General features: G+C 38.1%; 2 protein-coding genes across 13 annotated transcripts in view; one reads left to right on the forward strand and one right to left on the reverse strand.

The window, feature by feature from the left end:
* Positions 1 to 14,275, reverse strand: part of AP-1sigma (AP-1 complex subunit sigma-2) — a 19,082-nt gene extending 4,807 nt beyond the window's left edge. Inside the window, exons 1-7 of one of the 9 annotated variants that reach the window (XR_015326718.1) lie at positions 6,795 to 6,952; positions 5,918 to 5,970; positions 4,944 to 5,055; positions 4,068 to 4,190; positions 3,653 to 3,790; positions 2,802 to 2,950; positions 7 to 524 (exon numbers count right to left, since the gene is read on the reverse strand). Coding sequence is in view for 7 of the 9 variants with exons in the window: in XM_086987543.1 (XP_086843669.1) it covers positions 1,978 to 2,010; positions 2,665 to 2,730; positions 3,653 to 3,790; positions 4,068 to 4,190; positions 4,944 to 5,055; positions 5,918 to 5,970; positions 6,795 to 6,797 (528 nt within the window). In the remaining 2 variants the exon portion in view is untranslated. Of the gene's footprint in view, positions 1 to 6; positions 525 to 1,555; positions 2,011 to 2,664; positions 2,731 to 2,801; positions 2,951 to 3,652; positions 3,791 to 4,067; positions 4,191 to 4,943; positions 5,056 to 5,917; positions 5,971 to 6,794; positions 6,954 to 13,188; positions 13,953 to 13,975; positions 14,091 to 14,137 lie in introns of those variants that run through there. The other 8 variants (XR_015326717.1, XM_086987543.1, XM_086987544.1 and 5 more) reach the window with 8 other exon arrangements.
* A 360-nt stretch (positions 14,276 to 14,635) lies between these two features.
* LOC111249858 (uncharacterized) overlaps positions 14,636 to 19,609 on the forward strand; it is a 136,777-nt gene continuing 131,803 nt past the window's right edge. For 2 of the 4 annotated variants that reach the window (XM_086987534.1, XM_086987539.1), the window contains exon 1: positions 14,637 to 14,774. The gene's annotated coding sequence lies outside the window, so the exon portion shown is untranslated. Of the gene's footprint in view, positions 14,775 to 19,609 lie in introns of all 4 variants that reach the window. The other 2 variants (XM_022804283.2, XM_086987540.1) reach the window with 2 other exon arrangements.

The raw sequence follows: 19,609 nt of genomic DNA on the forward strand, positions 1-19,609 counted from the left end.
TAATATATATGTATATTTACGTTACCTGTAACTTTTATAACTTTTACGTGAATTAGGTAATAAACGATGTATTGAGATATAGTTTTTTAGGAACAACATTTGTAATTAAATAGTACTGTTGAATGTCAACGGTTGAGCTAAATTTAGCCGAATTCAATGTGACACGAGAGGTATTTACTGTGCCTTTAACTTCACAACTGAAAAGATGCAGTGTATTTAATCTGCAGATAATAAACTCTTAGCTAACTCTACCCTTATACGATGATTCGTAGTTAGGCATAAAATATATCAAACAAAAACTGGATCCGGGCTCTGTGACTAAGATGAGACAGGTATTTGAGGAGACATTTTGTCCCGGGTCATCAGGGTGCAGGCTTTTCCAGAGGTAAGTCGAGAATCTTGGATTGAAGGATATGGGAGAACCCGGGATAGGGCGTCAACTCTTTCCCTAGACCCATCGAACACATTCTGGACTCCATTTAGCCGAGACCATGATCGTCGAACAGACCCGCCGGAGTTTCCTCCTAGAAGAGAGGTATCAATAAATAATACACAACGACGACAGACGACATAACAAAATTGGGAATGTCTCTAGTAGCATTCCACATCTTTTCAGTCAGTTTTAGAGCTGAGACGGAGATAGTGGAGACCAATAATGTGCATTTTAATTGGGATGCGCAAAAGAGAATCGCCAAAAAAGCCAATAAATTGAATTTACACGATACAAAGACAAAATTGAAGGACGGGTGTGCTTATGTATGACGTAAGGGGAGTTCGAGCATTTAGTAACGCCTGACGACAAAGATGAGAGACCATCAGATTCACATCAAAGTACGTGAATATTTTTTTACAGAAGCCCAAAGGACTTATTAGATGATAAATTAGGTGCTGTAGATGAGCTAAGTACAACCCTCTGTAGATGCAACTGCTATCGCAACATATGTTACTAAAACTAGTTACTATATGTCGCCAATTAATTTGAAGTTCTAGATAGTAAAACTGGGAAAAAGCTATTGGTGCATTCTTTAGATTAAATCGTAGTATGCAAGTACACATGTAGGGCCGGGCGTTTCTATTCGCTTGTTTCTGATCTCAGTAAATACAATATTCCTTAATATATTTAACGTGAGTAGGTTGTCAACACATGACACTACACACAGGCGAACGTCTTACCGGTTTGTATATATTAGAGTCGTTTTTGAACCGATTTGAACACAAAAAAGAAATTACATATGATCGTATGGAGATCCATTTGTGTATTTTCTAATGAGCACACGTTTGAGACAACGTTGACAGACACATCAGATACGCACAACCAGACGAAACGCGAAAAAGACGGAGAGAGTACAGCCAATAGCGGTAGAAACAGAGAAAATGGACAGACTCAATGGGTGGGTAATAGACTGGAAATAAAGGGAGGTGCGAAAGGATGACGCAAAATTCCAGGGATCAATAACGAGACCAATGCGCGACATAACTAATGTATCGTGACGCTTTAAAAATACAACGAACATTTTATGAAAATAAGATCTGGAAATAAATAAAATGCCTTAAATGTTTTTCATCGCGCTGTTTCTTATTACTTTATTTGTGATATTGTAATGGATGTTAGAAAACAGGCGGTGAGTTAATATGTGGATCGCGATCACGAGCAAAAATGGGTGGCGTGTTTCGATAGTTTGCGCTTACTGTCATGTTTCTCTTTTGTCAAATCATATATGTATATCTATATGTATAAATTGGCAATCTTTCAGCTTGTGTTCTCATATATATATGTATAATATGTATCTGAGGAGGATTGCTTGACCAGACAGAAGACTGGATGCATCAAAAGGTTGGTTTGGCGCAACGAGCTGCGCCAGGATCGCGCGCGGGGTGGTTGTTGCTCGAGGCGGTAGATGGATTTAGCAGAAGTTGCTGTTGTTGTGGTGTGGAGGTGGTAGGGTCGTGTATCAGCAGAAAAGTCACCAGATGATCTCAATCCTGGATACCCTGCTCCACTTGTTCGTCCTGGAGGGGGATGAGGTTATCCGATATTATTAACAACAAAAATGGAAAACTCAAATAATATTAACATAAAAGAAACAACAGCATGAAATGAAAGAATAAGGAATAACTGAAAATGTAGGTGCACAGAGCCGACGCGGTTTTCTGAGAGAAATTGATGACTCAAGAGTCAAAGCAATATAAAAATAAACCTGTTGATTAAAAGATGACTCTATTTAGCTTCAATGACATTACAAAAATAAGCGCCGAGTGGGCAAACCTATCATCAGATGTCGTAAATGCTAACCAAGAACCCCTGTGAGTAAGGCACCATATATACATATGATGATCTACTATATCGTACATGCTATGTCGGCCAAATACCTGCCAAAACAAAATAAATGAACAATTAATCAACAAAAATTCAGAATAAACCAAGGTAGAAATTATTCCGTTGTTAAACATTTAGCCTTTTATGGAAGCTGTCACCTTAAGCGTCAGCACGGTCAGTTGTCACCTCATACCGCAACTTCCTTCACCACAATGACAACACACACAAACCGTATCTTCATACGCTTTCGCTAGCTCATGCTATTATACTATAGCCATTTGCATGCTACAGACGATCGTCTTAGTTTGCTACACTGATCCATGGTATCGGTATCCTTTGCGACGTACAATGTATGTAGATACCGCCGGCCACCAACCATGCACGAAATTGTCAGTCCATAGATTGTTTTCATTCTAAAAAGAAGAGGAAAGCACCGCAAATCACGAAGCAAATGAGCAGACATGAGCTCCACAAGGGAACAGACCATCTTTAGCAGTAGAAGCGTGCCACGACGGCAGGCGGTGTACCACATTTACGTGCACTTGGTAACCTTCACAATCACCACCTCTTTTCCTCAACGATCAGACAGCAGCAGCCCCCGCATTTTTATCCAGATTCTTTATCATCCATGTTCTAACAATAACAGGTGGAAATACAAAACATTTGGAGAGCATGATTATATCATCGCCGTCAACTGATTAGCTAGTTTAGTAACTATTCGCCAGCATCACTAATAGTAACCGGTTTCTATTTGATTCAATAGAAACTCCATTCAACTGTCTGCATAAAAAGCAAAATGGTGGTCGTGGTATTTTTTGTACTTCGGGCTTTCATAGTACATATTTCACAAAAATAACCACATTAGCCAGGCTTCCCTTTGAGGTTTCTCGAAATCACAATCTAGCACATATAAATATGTAAGGCTGTAAGGATAGGCCCAATTTCACTGCACAGGTGGCATCTTCAACAAACATCCGTACCATCAAATAACTGAACTTAGAAATGTGCAGTACTTCTACACCAACTTAGATGCCGCGGTATTCATAATCATATTTAATAAATTACTGTAAAAATATGCTTTGTTAACATAGCATTACTGAAGGAGCCTAATTTGGCGCCTTTGAACCTCTAAATCTTTTAACTTAGTAATATATGCCCAGAATGTTAGAATAATTAAAACAGCACCAGCTTACGAACCTTATTTTTCCATTATACAGGTGAAAATTGTTTCCAGGCCGGAAGGCATTTCAAAGACTTTGAACTTGTTTCCCATAAATTACCAAATTTAAGCAGCTCTGAGCTGCTCCCTAATAAAGGTATAACAATTAAACATACCTCTTGAAGAAGATCCTGAGCTGCAATAGCTTTTAGCACAGTTTTTTTCGACGTTTCCTGGACCTCTCCACCAAGTAAGAGCTCGTCTAAGATAAAATATGCTTTTTCGAAATTGAATATGATGTCCAGCTCACATACCTATAAAATTAATTAAACACACCCCTAAGATCATGTTTTGGAAATTTGTAAATTTTAAAATATTCTCACTATGATACACTTGCAAATAACACAATAATAAGCATGATAAATTAGCTCAATGATAGCCAACACAGGGCCCGCAGACATACTCGTTTTACGTAATTATTACTACTTGGAATACTTAAATAAAAAGAGTCTTCTCTTTCTGTAGCAGGCTCTTGCTATGTATGTCATATAAAATAAGTAAGTTGAGGACGGTTAAAATGTAACCACTTACTGAACCAAAATATTTATCGAGAAGTTCTACATATCGATGGATGATTTCAAGCGTCAGCAGTTCGTTATCCGACTGCTCGATTGCGCAACAGAAGTATAATGACGCGTAGCGCTTGTACACCACCTACGGTGAGACATGCAAAAAAATACAGTTGTTTGAAGGTAAAATCAAATCAAGCTGCCTGTACACGTACAGGTTTTCGAAATTCAATTCAAAGAAGGCACTTCAAATGGTAAAGTGGTACATCCCCGTTATGTAATGAAACAAATTCAAATTAAACATGTAATGATGTAATCACCTTCTAACAATCATATTTATCATTGCGCTTCATCGGCACAGCGCGTAAATTAATTAGTCTTAATGCTGAATTCATGTTATAAATTGTAGTAATAAAATATAAACTAGATAATTGGTAAGCCTGAATTAAAATTCAACCGTAGCAGTGTACCCGCTACAGGGCGTAAAATCAAAATTGCCTTTTTCAGAATTACGCAAGGATGTACTGGGCAATATTAGCCCCTCGTATCCGATAACCACGTAACACTTTAAGAATTACAGGGAAAAGCTATTACGTTTCCGTATTACATTGGTTTTTGTGTGGCGGCCAATCTAATATATTTAAAAAATGGCATATAACGTTAACATAACGTATTCTTTTTAAATTGCAAAAATACTTACCAAAAAAAAAACAGTTCTTTTTATTATGAATAGGATCAGGTCAGTTTGTCATATTGACTCGCGCTAACACTTAGATGCTTGTGGTCGAATGTGCTCTTGAACCAACATCATTCACATTCAAATTGATGTCAAAAAATCACAATTACAATCAAATTGATGTCAAAAAACGTGTTTACACCTGGTTAAATCTGAGCTTACCTTAAGATCTCTCCATTCAAGGAATGAGCACATTTTAGGCTTTCTCGTAAGTATTGTAGTGACAAGCTCACGGGTTATCTTTTTTTTTGCCTTATCTGAATGGGCCGAATACCTGAACAGATTGTCAGAAATGTAACGAACCCAAAATACAAAAATCGAAGATGTAAGCAAAAAAGAACATGTATAGTCTCAACTGTGTATAGATCGGATGACCAGATATGTCATTATTACGTTCGTCATGACTCCTACTGAATAATAATTTTGCTAAAAGCATAGTATATATCAGTGTGTCAATTTTAAAAAATCTTATCTAAATACGTAGTAATAATAAGACATAAGTTAATTGCAGATCTTATTACATGTTTATTTACAGGCTCGTACACGGAAAGTTTTCTAACTTATATATTCTTATCGATGAAGGAGCTTTGCTTCCTACGATTACACTTAGACAATTCTCTTTTATTTGGTTGATTAGTAAATTTATTACTCAGTGCCTATGTTATTGGTACTGCGCAAGTCCTCTTTTTTTGATTATCATATATAGATAAATTAAAACTTTCTCATTAGTTAACTACATCGAATGATATGTAAGCTCGGGTTCGGTTTTAGCACTTGGTTGTAACTTACAAATTGAAAATGCACAATTTTAACAAGGTTTTTATAATGTATTTGTTGAATAGATTCAATGTTTTCAAAAAGTCACGCAATCCTAAGGGAAATGAGTTGACGTTTGACAGTAAGCTTTCGTTAAATATTCTTCCTTTTGTTTTCTTGTAGACTGACATTTATAGTTAATTATTCTTGTTTTAAAATACACGGTCTTATCAAAATAGTATATACAGAATAATAAAGGAAGAAATATATGATAGATTTCTCTCGAAGCCGTCAAGCGTTGTCTAATCACCCGTAGGGCTGCGTAACTTTGTGAAAGACCGTTTTAGATCACGTCTGAAAATACGATCGTCGCTACTTGCCATTTCTGTAACCGGAGCTTTCCTTGTCGGCTGAAGAGGAGCATGAATTGCATCTGAAATTGTAAGGATAATCTTGAAACATTTTGTTTTTATCAACAATCGTTTCAGTCAAAGAGCATGTTTAAATTATAACTAAGACATGGAAACGTGGCACTCTGTTTGCCGCCTTAAAAGAATTGTGGAAATCAAATTTAGATTTAATAGATGTATATAGATGCACATTTAGAAATTTCTTGGCTAGAGAGATTTAATAAATGTGTGCAGGTAAAAGGCAAATGCGTGATCGCGATAACAATTATTTTTAACTTTTCTTAAAATTACTGTAGAGGAGCAGGAAAGACAGACACCAGGAGTAAATATTCTTGTCTCGCGTCTAATTTTTCGTTACTAAAGGACACGAGCGCGACATTCTACCATAGTATAACTGAATGCCTTTTCCACAATATTTTGAAACTAAAGGTGCGTTTTCGACGTGAACAACAGCTTTATCGACTTTTCTAAATACTAACAATAATGATAACAAGCAGTGCCTTTTACAACAGGTACAATGGCAACTGTTACTACTGAATATAAGTACCACAAAAGAGAAAAAGGCTTCGCTTTTGTTGAGCGTCCTTTGAAGGTACTAAATTTTTATATATAAAAATAACACGCTTGTTTTTGCACTAGCGTTCTAACGTGGGAAATTCCGTATTTTCCTATCGTCAGGCTCCTAAAAGGTCGTAAGCTATCAATTTAAATGAGTATAACAACAAGTCGGCTGATCACCCATCATGATAGGCGCCATGGCATGTTCAAAGATTGTCACATTTGGGGCAATGCTTGTCTATTTCAAGCAGTCTCGCAAGCTGTGCTGTAGCTTTTTGTATTGACGTACCATTTTAATATCTTTGAAACGGGAACACACACTGCTGGCAAACGTTGATCAGTTTTTTGTCTCTGACAGCCAGATGTACGGAACTTATTGTTTATTTTCAGAAAGTTGTTTTGGTATTTGTCAACTGCCTTTGGGTAAATTTCACCCAGAAACGAAGCCGAACAATAGAAGGTTTGATAGAAGTATATCTATGCCAGAAAATTCGCAAAGGCTACCGCAAAAACCTTGATTAATTATACAATGACGAAGAATCCTAATACAAAAACTTCCTTCTTTTTTTGTTTGACTTGTAGCTGCACTATTTCTGTAATATCCTTTGGCTTTGCTTGTACAGCATTGCTTTAAGCGCATGGACAAAGCATCTTATTGGATCTAATCGAATTTGTAGTGCGATTTTTAGCGACCACAACCTTTGTATTTGTTGTATTTTTAAAGTGATAAAAACTTCATGTACACAGTTTGAATTTCATTGCATAATAAATCATAACCTATAAGTGATGTATATTAAGGTATTTCTAATGCACAGATTATCTGAAAATATATTACACTTTAAATACACCTCCATTGTTTCTTCACACTTATTGCATGAAGAAAGCTCAAGCGAATACTGTTAAGACCAACATAATAAGATGACAAATAAATATATGCTTGATTATAACTGTAATGAAGACAAGGACTCATCTAACGATGAATTTCAGCTTGTTTGCTTTTTTATTCTCACCAAGAATGATCCAAGACTCAAAGCAATACCTTGTATTGTTTTTATATAGATATTTTGCAAAGATTTCATATATGTTGGCTTGCAGAAAAAGTTTCCCCCTTTTTTATTCTCTATCAGCGTGCTGTAACAGGCAGTGCAATTTCAACCCGACAAAACCCTTCAAAGATGGATTTTCTAGGCGGAAAAAAAAAGCAGTTTTGATGCTTTCTGTACTAATCACTTTGTTGGAACTAAACGCTGCCGAAACAGTTTGCGAATTCGCCATGTGCATGATGGGGAGGCTATCGCTAAAAAAACTGCTGAAGAGTGATTTACCAAGTTTGAAAACGCTATTCCCCTTTTTGGCTGAATACGATCATATACAGACACTTTTGAAGAAATATGGCTAACAAACAGATGAACTGCTCGAAAACATGAGCTGCAGCCACATGACTGTCGCTAACTGCCCCAAATGCATTGGGCTATACAGAAGCTCGAAGTTTAGGTATCTTATGAACTTCCTGAATTCGACAAGGAATTACGGCTTAACATTAATTATCTCAGTATTTCGATTGGTATCGAATGTCACACGGCCAAAATGACGGACTTTCGAAAATAATTATCACCAAGGATCAGAAGTGGTGCCTGTACATTTATATTAATCGGGATCGTTATTCCAAAAGAGAAGTCAAGAACATTGTGCTCTGCATTTGGTGACCCTGCGGAGGTCTGATTCCTTTGCAGTTGCTTCCTACGAACTACAGTTGACCGGCACGTTCATTTGCCTCAGGTACATATAGTCAACCAAGCTCCTCAAAAGAAAAGGCCTGAAAAACGAGGTCAAGTTATTCTGCTCCATTAAAATGCGAGGTCAAACACGGCAAACATCGTCAAACGAGTCGTCCTGGATTTCTAATAGAAGCTTTCGTTGCACCCTCCATATTCTCCGAATGTTGCGCCGACGGATCTTCACCTATCTCGTTTACTAAGCAATTATATTCGCAGCCTTACCTTCGGTTCAGCAACCTAAAATATGGTTGGGAAACTTCTTTGAGACAAAACCCGTAATCCGCGAAAGGACATAGATCAGTTGATCGAAAGATGAGACCAAGTCGTGAACAATTAAACGGTATACATAATGTAGTATCTAGCTGTCACAGAAATAAAAAAAAAAGTATGGTCTTTTCTAGCTAGAAAAACGCGGGAACTTTCTTTCCAAAGTCATAGATAAAAAAACAGCGAAACCCATGTAATACTTGTAAATCTCTTGGGACTTTACGATATGCGGCAACTTGCGTGCAAAGGTGAAAGCTTTTTAAAAATAATGTATGCCGATATACCGGAAAATTTCGGAAACGGCATGATTCATTAGTTAGTCATTCGTTAGTTTTTTAGCATGAATCAACATCTTTGAAAATTGTTATACGGGTAAAGGAATCAGATGTTTATAATGTAGCGGTACCTCAGTTAGCTAAACGTTACAAACGGATGCTAAGTCATTGGTTTGAGTTCGCCTATTTGCATATTTAGTTGTATACAGCATGTGTCAATAAAGTCAAAATATTCATAGTATAACATGTACCGTGGCATTGACTCACTAAGTTTCCATCAACGACTAAAAACAATCGTTTTTTTTGTTTGTCTGTACGTAGGACCTTTACGAATTTAGTTTTTATCTTCCTAATCAATGAGAAATATTCTCGTATCAACATGAATTTGCTACATGTAAATCGTAAGAGCTTAATATACTAATCAACCTGCAGCAACAGATCGACTGTATATTTTAAGATGTATGCTAATATTTCAGAGTGTTAAGCCTCTTAGACTTTTTGAAAGGTATGGTAGATGTATTGTTGAATTAGTTAGATAGTTGTTGCGAAACACCTAATGGTGTTATAAACCATACGGTTGAATGTGACGCAACAGACATTTGCTAAGCGAAAGGTGTTCCTTAAGACAGTGAAAACACTATTGCGACCGGTTTATCCAGCTTCAATCCAATTTTTCAGGTTTTTATCATCTATAAACTATAGACACACACGTCACAGTGTCATTATTATTAAGATACACAACAAAAGGCGAGTGAACAAACTTGACCTTTAACGAATTAAATATACTAATATATGGTGTACATGGTCATCTATCTCTGTCAGTCAGTATACAAAAGCCAAGTTTATTTCCTATCTTCACTAGGTCCAATTTGTCTCGATAAGCGACTATTAATACCACTGTTATCTACGTCCAATGCTTTAAGGAAATTGGTCAATATTTATATAGTCGCTATTAAAATAAATCGTGTTGAGGCGATGACATATTATTTGACATTTACAAAAACGTCTCTACATATGTTTATTTTTTAGTTGTATACCATTAAAATTGGCTCTATCTGTCTGTTTTTCGTTTTGTGTATGTGTCTCTCCAACCCGAACTTACCCCATAGAGTGATTGAACTGGGCTAAGCTTGTTCTGGATCGCTAGAATTTTACCCGGGGTTAAGCTGTGCATAAAATTGAGTCGACTGGATGAATAATTTTTCCGGGAGGGGATTTTTTTTTTCATGGAATGCGACACCACTTAGTGCAAGCAGACCTTTTCTGAAGATTCGCTTGACAACAATTGATAAGTTCTCGAATATCGACAAATTGGTCGTTTTTTCAAGTTCTACAAAATATGTATACCTAAAATTCTTCGCTTTCGTACAATTGAGAGAAAAATTATGATTTTGGTTGAAGCAATTCGAACTCATGAAATACGAATTATATGCTTGACATATGAATCATATTCTTCGGCTAAATTCATACTGTTTCCGGGTTAATTTTCATTATCTAAGGGGGAATAATGATAACGGGTCACAAAATGAATGAAATAAGATTACGGTAATTGTATAGTTATACCAGGGCAGGACAACTGCTCTCGTGGTAGCTTCGTGGGTAACGGTGTGGTCTGGGTTCGGACTCGGCCATAGACACACGGCTCGTTTCATGCTAGGGGCCAGCTGTCTGAGGAAACGCCTAACAGCGGCACCGGGCGTAAAACTCGAAGTACACCAGATAGCATAATTAATAAATACAAAGAGGTCTCAAGTTGGACATAACGCGAATCAAATATGAGGACACGTTGGCGTGATTTGGAGAAGTTAACTCATTGTAGAAGGTGATAAACGTTACTAATAGGGTCACAATACACAAATTAGAGTTAATGTAACGGGATGCCTGCAAGAAGTATTGCAGTGGCCACTGCAACTGAAACGTAGCTTATGCTAGGTTAAGTGTGACCTATATGAAATTTTTTTCTGTTAGAAGAAGCTGATATATAATAGCAAAAGGGTTAGGCCGAGAAGAGTAATGTTGATTCGTAATCAAGTTAAACTTTATTGGTTCAGTAGTAACAATAATTTATTAAAATAATATAACTAGCATAACGCAAAAAAGGCACGGAAAAAAGCCCGCGGGTCCACCTAGTTTTTAGAAAACTCCTATCGGCTGCCCTATCTCGCAAAATAATACTTGTATCTATGCTGTTCGACACAACCGACACAATCTGGTAAGGTGGACAAATGTTACTTTGTCACGGCTATAAAAAAGCGATGCGTCTATTTTTCAAAAAGGGGAGATACAACGTAACTGTGGGTACGTCTCTTAGTTAGTAATTGGCCTACAAGTGACTGGTAGGCCGATGAGACTCAGTAGAATGGCCTCCGCGGTTTCCAAATTTGGTTACAATGTACTTATTCTTTAAAGGTCCTGGAATGTTTGCCGGCCGAAGTCTGTCGACGAGAGAAGGGTACCTTTTGGATGTATGTGAACAGATTGATAGTCACAACAAGGTAAACACCAACGTACGCCTACGTATTGAGAGCACATGAAAAGCAGGCGTGAATAATAGAGGTGGTCTCTTTGACATTTACAGGACTAAGTAGTCTGAATTGAAAGGACATAATTATAAGATAGTAAATGCTGTTAATCAGCAAAAGAATAACAATAACATCATTACTTGCTGACGTTTGTCGCATATAAATAACCATTCACGGTTTTTCGCTTATACGGGAGGAATGAGAAGACGTTTGAATGCTTTGTATGTACTAAACCAGTACTGCTGGACATGCTAGTGGTCCAGCTAAAATTCAGCATGTATATAATGCGCGTTTGAAGAACCGCGAAATCGGCTATTTTCGTTAACCTCATTATAGCGGCTAGAACCTTACACAGAGTTCGATTGGTTCAAGCTTACATGCTGGAGAAGCCTGACACCCATTTCCGGGAGCGTACCCAGCAAAGAGGAAACATAGATTGCGGTCGATGTCCTGAGAAAGGGCATCTCAACGCGCAGAGACCGTGGATAAAAGTTGGGGTTGACAAGACCACCTGACTGGCAGGCTCTAGTTGTCTCGGAACGGTGGAACTTGAAGGCCATGCTAAGCACATTTTAACCCGTATGGCCGCGATTAAAATTCCACCATCAGTACATCTATCGTGGCGCATCAACTAGTTAGTTCTTGAGGAGGTAATTGCCGGAGCTAATTCAAGTCTTGCGGAAAGAGTGGGGGATTAGTGAGTTTGCCCTTAACAAAGGCAGGCTTTTTGCGACGCATGCCGAACTGCGAGAAGAGTCACAAATATATGTCATTCTCTGCTCCGTTGATTAGAGATCTGCAAATCTTTTTCTGGAAAATGAGAATCAACCCTATTGGACGAAACGATCAGCCGCTATCACTGCGGAAATTGTAACGGTACCAAGACGTACTTCGGACCAATGGTACATCTGAATGCCTGGGCCTGTTCCCGTGAGTTAGCGAAGGATAGCCCCGATCGCGCTGAAAGGCAGCCGTTGTGCTACCTGTTGGTTGGCTTAGAAACGCCGCCGCAGGGAAAGGGCTTGAGGAACAACGTATCGCTACTGGGCGTTAAAAGATATCGACCGCGGAAAAACGATATCCTTCCAGGTAAGCGTGGCTTAATTATAACAATGAAAATATAACATCAACTGTGAATAAATATACGTCTGCAGCTATATAAGATTGGAGGGGTTGCTCTGAAGAGTTTTCACTGGTCAATGACAAAACTTAGCCGGCCATCTTCTATATATAATAATATTGGAGGAAACAACTTGTTTTTAGCCCATTATTATAACTTTTGTTTGAAACAGTGTTTAAGTGAACATTCGTACGATGCAACTTTTCACCTTATGATTTCATAGGCATGGAGAAGCAACAGTTAAAGCAGATCTAGTTTGTATTTCGCGCCACAACCTTTATTAAACTATTATGGCGTGGAAAAAACAATTTGAGGCGGCAAATAATAAAGTTGACAGTACACATGTAAAGTGAATTGCGGAAAACAAGTAACAGCATAGCCCTTAAAAATGCTGTCGCATTAAAACCCAATGCTGTATTTACTGTACGTACATTCGCTGCGCTACTATTTTTTCTATCAAACAAGCTTGAACTTGAGTTTTATTAAATAATAGTGTTTTTTTCTTGTTGGATACGAGAACTCCTATCATACGCCCGCCCTAATTCCAAATGGAATTGAATGGCGTGACTCGGATATTCGCACCAAAAGAGTATGAATCTAAGAAAAATGATCCTGGATAGGGCAGATTTAGGCGTTCAACGTTTTATCTTATCAACATTGTGCATCATAATCGGTACATGGGTTACTCTGTGTATATTTCAAGTGTAGTCTGGTACATTACGTTTTGTTGTTGGCTTCCCTTCTTGATGTAATATCTTAGTGCCAGGTAGTCCAAGCCAAGAGCATACGACGTTTCAGGAGAACGAGTTAAGATTGTCGCTTATACGATTAATATACGGATTCTATGATAGATCTGACGTTTATAAAATGTCAGCGTGTTTTACAAACGTATCAATATATCATACTTGTTGCGAGCTCTTATGATAGCTATTGTCAATGCCATTGCACGTGTGCTCTTAAAACACTGATTGTGTCGAGGTTAGTCGTTACGGAGAAAAATCCTGTGTATAGAAGTAACAAACCCTCGTATATCAGTCGAATCGCTTAAGCCTGTTATTGCTAATGAATGGCATCATACTAACACAACATTTCGGTTCTACGGGGCTTACAATAGTGGCAACAAAGAATGATGTCCAACGCAGAACATAACAGAAACAACACGTTGCTGAAAATAAAAGACGACGCGCACGCTCTCAAACGAACTGTCTGTATGCGTCATGTGTACTAGTGCACTCTTCATTTCGCATCGGCGTATAGTTGAAAAGCGGGAATCCAGCATTTGACAATTTAACTTTGGGCCTTACTACCAAGCGCCAAAGTACGTTTCTGTGCCTATTCAGTTATCCGATTGCGGTGCCATATTCCTATCATAGAATCGCCACATACACATATGACGTTCAAAGGTAAACTGCCCAACGGTCCAGACCCGCCGCCTTTACAAGTTCCATTACAGAAGATGGTCTTATCATGAAAGCTGTTTACTTCTGAAAAGCACAATATCGACTAACCACAAGCTGCACAGTCAAATGGTACCAATGAGGAAGAAGTTCGTAGAGCTTGACCAGCGTTGCCTGCTGGTTATCGCAGTGGCCTATGCTTCCTGCATTCGTGTTTCGCTGCTTCTGTCATCTGTTGTTTTGCGTTCTTTTCCGTCATAATGGGGCCCTTACCTCCTTTCCCTCGGTGCGTTTATTCTGGTTCTCTCCACGTTCACTGTGTGACGGCTACGTCGGAGTGCCTGCCATTGGGGCCCGCTGACAGCTTCGTCGGAATCGGAGCGACCCGTTTTCAAGAGTTCGATGACTTTTCGCAGATTTTGCTTGAAGGAACTACTGCATTGTTAATTTTCGTTCCACGCTATAATGTGAAGTGGAAATGTGTCCATCAGACATCTGAGTGAAAAGGCATCGATAGTGTTAAAAAATTGCTCTTCTTGTGGTCTCCATATCTTTATTTAGTAAGGACTTAGCGACAAATATTAATACGCACAGGAAGTTTTTTCTATGAAATGTTCGGGTTTCATGGATTGACTGTGCTCCGACTATTCAGATGAGATGCAATTGTAAAATAAGATTTATGGAAGCACGAGTTCAACTAAGAGGTTTGCCAAGACTGCATCTAAAAAGCAGGTGTCAATAGATTGCTTTGAGTCAGTGTGGATTTTTGAAAGCAGGAAGTAGTGACATCTACTACAGGATTAAAGTTTTATAGTAGCGAGACATGGTGCCATAGCTCACTTGGATACAAATGTACAACTTTTTAAGTGTCTACTTTGGAGTACTCTTGGTCGACCTTTCTCAAGTTCCGGTGAGTTGAAATACATCGTGGAGGTCAACTCGATAATGCCTATTTTACTACTACAACTAGTAAGGGTCGCGTTATACATCTCTATACGTTGCATTTTGTAGAATATCTTTATACAGAAGCGGATCTATGGCCTTATTTAGGTATCCCGTGGCCAAAGAATGTCGCGCTCACGGGGGATTCAGAGGGTTGAAGAAATAGTAGTGGTTTAAATACGATAACTATACAAAATTCATCTTTCTAAAATACAGGAAAGTTTGAGACACTATATTCGAAGTATATAGCCGTTAGAGACATATGTGTTCTAATAATAAACATTCTCAGGTAGTTACTAGAATATGAAAGGAGAATCTCTTGCAGATTCATAGGCCATTTCAGTCACAGGCATCATTCTTGTTTCTTTAATTATCGATCTGAAATAAACTTGCTTGATAGAGACGTATGTTTGACCTGTTATCGCTCAGTAGTTTATCACGAGCTGACTAAATGTCGACGATTTACTTGGGCGGAATTCTGAAAAGAAACATTCAACAATAGTCAATAAATCTCCTTGGCCGCGACATTAAAATTTGCCTATAAGCCTATTTGTCTATAATAAGAAAGCGCCTATTGATAGTGCTGGACAAACGAGCAATTCAGAGGGTACCAAATTTGTTTGTATTAATTCTATCTATATTAGTATTACATCTATCTATATTAGTAATCTATATTGGATACACGCAAAATATGCATCTAAAAAAAAACCATACCACACTTTAGCGAGAAGAACACAGATTGGTCAACGTATTCGACGAGAAATTAATCGGATATTTTGAGTGGCATAATTTTTCTACTATAAGAAATGTGTAATTCTGTATGTAGATGCATATTTCCGTGAACTCCTATCCAAAGTAATGCCAAATTAGCCACGTGATTAGTAAAAAAGCTCATAAGATTCTGGCTTACTGATGACCCATATATAATGCATAAAATATTTTCTTACCTATATTATTTCAAAGGCGGAATTTACAATTTTAGAGACAACTATGCACTATTAATCGTACAACCTATTCAGGCTCCTTAAATCATAGCCTACTATAATTGTTTACGCCAGTCCTTATCTAATTGTGTCCCCAAAGAGTGAGGACACAACAATGTAAAGCAAGATATCATGATTGGAGTTACTTAGAGAAGATAACTAGGTATCTCATTTTAGTTTTAACAAACAGCGTCCCTCATGTGTTTGAAACTGTGCGGTCGTAAATAATGGTATTTTTCTTTGAAAACCAGTCGGACCTTTTGATTGAAACAGTAGAGTTTTAAATCCACGTTAAGTATTCTTATATGCAGTTCTCGTCTGGACCTCTCTGCTCACTTCAAAGCGTCAATTAGGAAATAGTCATACTCGAATATCAGATCTCTTTTCTGGCAAACAGCCCGCATTCTGTGAGCTCGATACTTCATACTGTGATGATTGTGTTACAAGCCCAACAACAATAACCATAATTGTAGTAATAGTAGTATAGATAATCGTACATATGTATATCCAATTTTCACCTTTGTCGGAAAAGCATTTCATAGGGCATCATTGGTGGGCTGGCGCTAACAGCAGAGTAACGTTTGGACAGTGATCTTAAACGCAAAGAACAGTTTAGTGATCTGGTCGGGTATGTAGCTGATAAATACAAATTCGTTTTTCGTACTTAGTTAAGTATCAACTCGAGATAATGGCGGATGTTTGCATGTAGAACGGAGTAAGCCAAAATAAGGGAATAATAACCTGTAGGCCAGCCACTGTTTCATCTCTAATTCATGATACTGTTTCATGATACTCAAATGATTCGCATTCTATTCTATACTCGGCAGGTCTGTGACGCTAGCTAATTAACTTACTAAGTACAGCATTAAAGATACAGTGTATAAAATGGTGATATTTTACCAACTACGTTAAAAATATGCGACAGACGCAGCGAGCAACGCATTACGTTTACATTTGTTAGATAGCTTTTATTTGCCTTTCGGGATAAACCTGATCTACGCACATCTTAATAATAGGGAAATGTATTATTTGGTATTTAGACCTTAGAATATGTAACTCAGATGATTCTCAATAATTTGTTTTTTAAATTGCGATTAAAATGCGTTTTAATTAGGAGCTATTGACATTGCGTGTAGTATCATCTTGATGCAGTAATTTCAATATTGTTAAGCTGTTTTCTAGCTTTTCGCGTATTTTTATGATTGATGAGTGTTGAAAGTGTAGCATAAATCATTTGTTTTGCTACACAGATTAGGATTAGCTTACTTATTAATATTTAGAAACGATTTAATTGGCGGAATCAATACAAACCACACAATTTGGCCATCATCCAAACAAGATAAAGCACGTTTTCGATGAACCTGAGAAAATAATCCGACCTATGTAGCCCTACCGCTGCCTTAAAGTGATGGTCTCGCATTTCAACGATAAATTCAACAAGATATCTATGTATTCAGGTGATAAAATAGTTTTTTTTTTTTTAGCATGACTGTATTTTTTCAGATCCCTGATGCTTCGCTATGAATGTATAAAATCGATTATTGTTTATACTAGGATAACGTGGACGCGGTCAAGATTATTACTGGGTTGTTGATACGTTTGATAAACGAACAGTTTTCTATTACTTTCCTTCCTTAATCAGCATGTGACTTCTCGTGAACAAAATTCGAGATATACTCAAAATAAAAGCGTAGCCGACAAATCAGTATATCAATAAAAAAAAAGTGCTACAATGTATCGAGTACTGTTTTTTTATCGCTCACGCGGCGAATGAGCTGTAGCTTATGTCGCACTGTCCAGTGTCGTTTTTCTATCTCTGACGGAAAAATCACGCTGGAGAATTACGTTTTTTACGGCTTCTTCAACAACATAACCTGTACTGCGCCCCAAAGGAAAACAATATAAACGGCTGATACAGAGGTTTAGGAATCTTTCCGGTTTCCTAAAGCGTTAGACACAGTTCCGGAGAGCATCCGGAACTATGTGTAATGTAAGCCAGCTAAGCAGATAGGCTGTACACATTTAGGCCAAGGGTTGGGCCATGCCTCTGCCAAAATACTTGCAGTACTATTGTCTAACGAGCTGCTTGATGCATAGATGTGATTATGCGCACCAGTTGTTCTGTACGGCATTTCTTACTAGTCTTAGCAGGTGAGCAATTTCTGATTTGGCTCAAGCTGAAGCCCAGCTGGGATGCTTACAAATGCTAAAGGCAAGATGGGTGCAAACAGGCACATGTCAGGACAAATCAACAATTATTTGCCACAGCCGTAACACGTAGTACACGTATTATTACCATTAGTACACGTCTGTTTGTTGTAGCAGATGAAAACACAACCTTACAGACTACGTCCACCCATCGGCGGCGGTCATCTGCGGCCATTGCCAAAGGCCACTGGACGCCATCTCAACAGATCACTGCCATACTCACCACTGCTGCGTAGAATAACCAGCGAATACTAAACACAGGTTGGTATTGAGTTAAAAAAAGAAACTTTAAATATGACAGGAAAAGCGGTGCGGTGAACATCTTATTCAACAGTCTAAGCATATATTATCTAGTAACCTCCTAACAGTGTATGTAGACAATTGTCGAGGAAAGGGGTGCTTTTATAATGGTTGTCGGCCTTGAGCCATCGAGTAGATTGAACGGCCCTTATAGAACGAAATAAAGTTCTGACACATGCTCGTACCCTTAATGCAATTATCAGTACGATTGTTGATATGATCAAGGAGCATTGCAACAATCTTATTATTGATAATACGATCGACAAAAGGTTATTCTAAGCTCACTCATAGATTACGGTCACTAGTTTCTCATAGCTCTTTAGACACATACCAGTAGATTTTAGTCAAGGAGGACTGTTTGAGTTTTGTATGTAGAAACGATTCCGTATCATCTATGCTAATAATAGTGATATGAAATGTCAACGAGTTTTGAACTAACAGAAGATTAAGGTTCAACCAGCATATACTGAAGTGGACAGCAGAAGTACAGTTGTTTATGTGTAGCATTGTAGTCCATGTAGTTAGTAGTTAGCGCGCTGAATCTGTGGATCGACTGTGAACATATAGTTCCAAATTAAACCTATCTCAATCACGTATCAAACCTATTTTCCGAAGAAGCAAATTCCGTAATAAGGGCAATGAACTTTCGTGTCGAATCGAACATTCAAGTTTTATATTGTGAACATGTCTGATAGGAGAGGTGATGACCGTCTTCGGTCGTCTGTCTTCTTTTATACGTAACCTCTTGCATACCCAATGTCAAATGAAAGACAGCGTTTTTTTTTACAGTAGCATTGCTAAATATCTTATAGATGGATATTTTTTTCGTTTTTGTTCCCATGTCTATATATATATATATATGTAACGTTGTACTGGTTGTCCAAGATATTGGAGAATGTTAACTTAATTCCATTTACGCGCGTTTGCCAGACAGGGAGGATGGTTAGGCTTTTTACAGACACTGACCAAGGTCATATCGACAACCAGCAGCAGCTGCAGCTGTAACAACAGCAGCAGTAGTAGCTGACACAAGCCTGCCTTGCCGCGTCAACAGCGTAACGACAGCGCAGAAACACGAATAAATCGAACATAGTCAGACACGCATGCGCCGTCCACACATCAACTATAGACAGGCGACTCGTGCATGCTTTAGCTAACTAAGATTCAGTCTCTTAGTTCGCTACGGCATCGATCAAGCCGATACAGCAGCAACGTCATCGACGACATCATCATCCGTACCGTCGTTGAAATCAAGCCATCAAGCACATACACACTCAGCATCTACGTATTTGTCTGGTGTACTGGTATATAT

This window comes from Varroa destructor, unplaced genomic scaffold (genome assembly GCF_002443255.2).
Source record: "Varroa destructor unplaced genomic scaffold, Vdes_3.0 BEIS01000004.1, whole genome shotgun sequence".
Lineage (NCBI taxonomy): Eukaryota > Metazoa > Arthropoda > Arachnida > Mesostigmata > Varroidae > Varroa > Varroa destructor.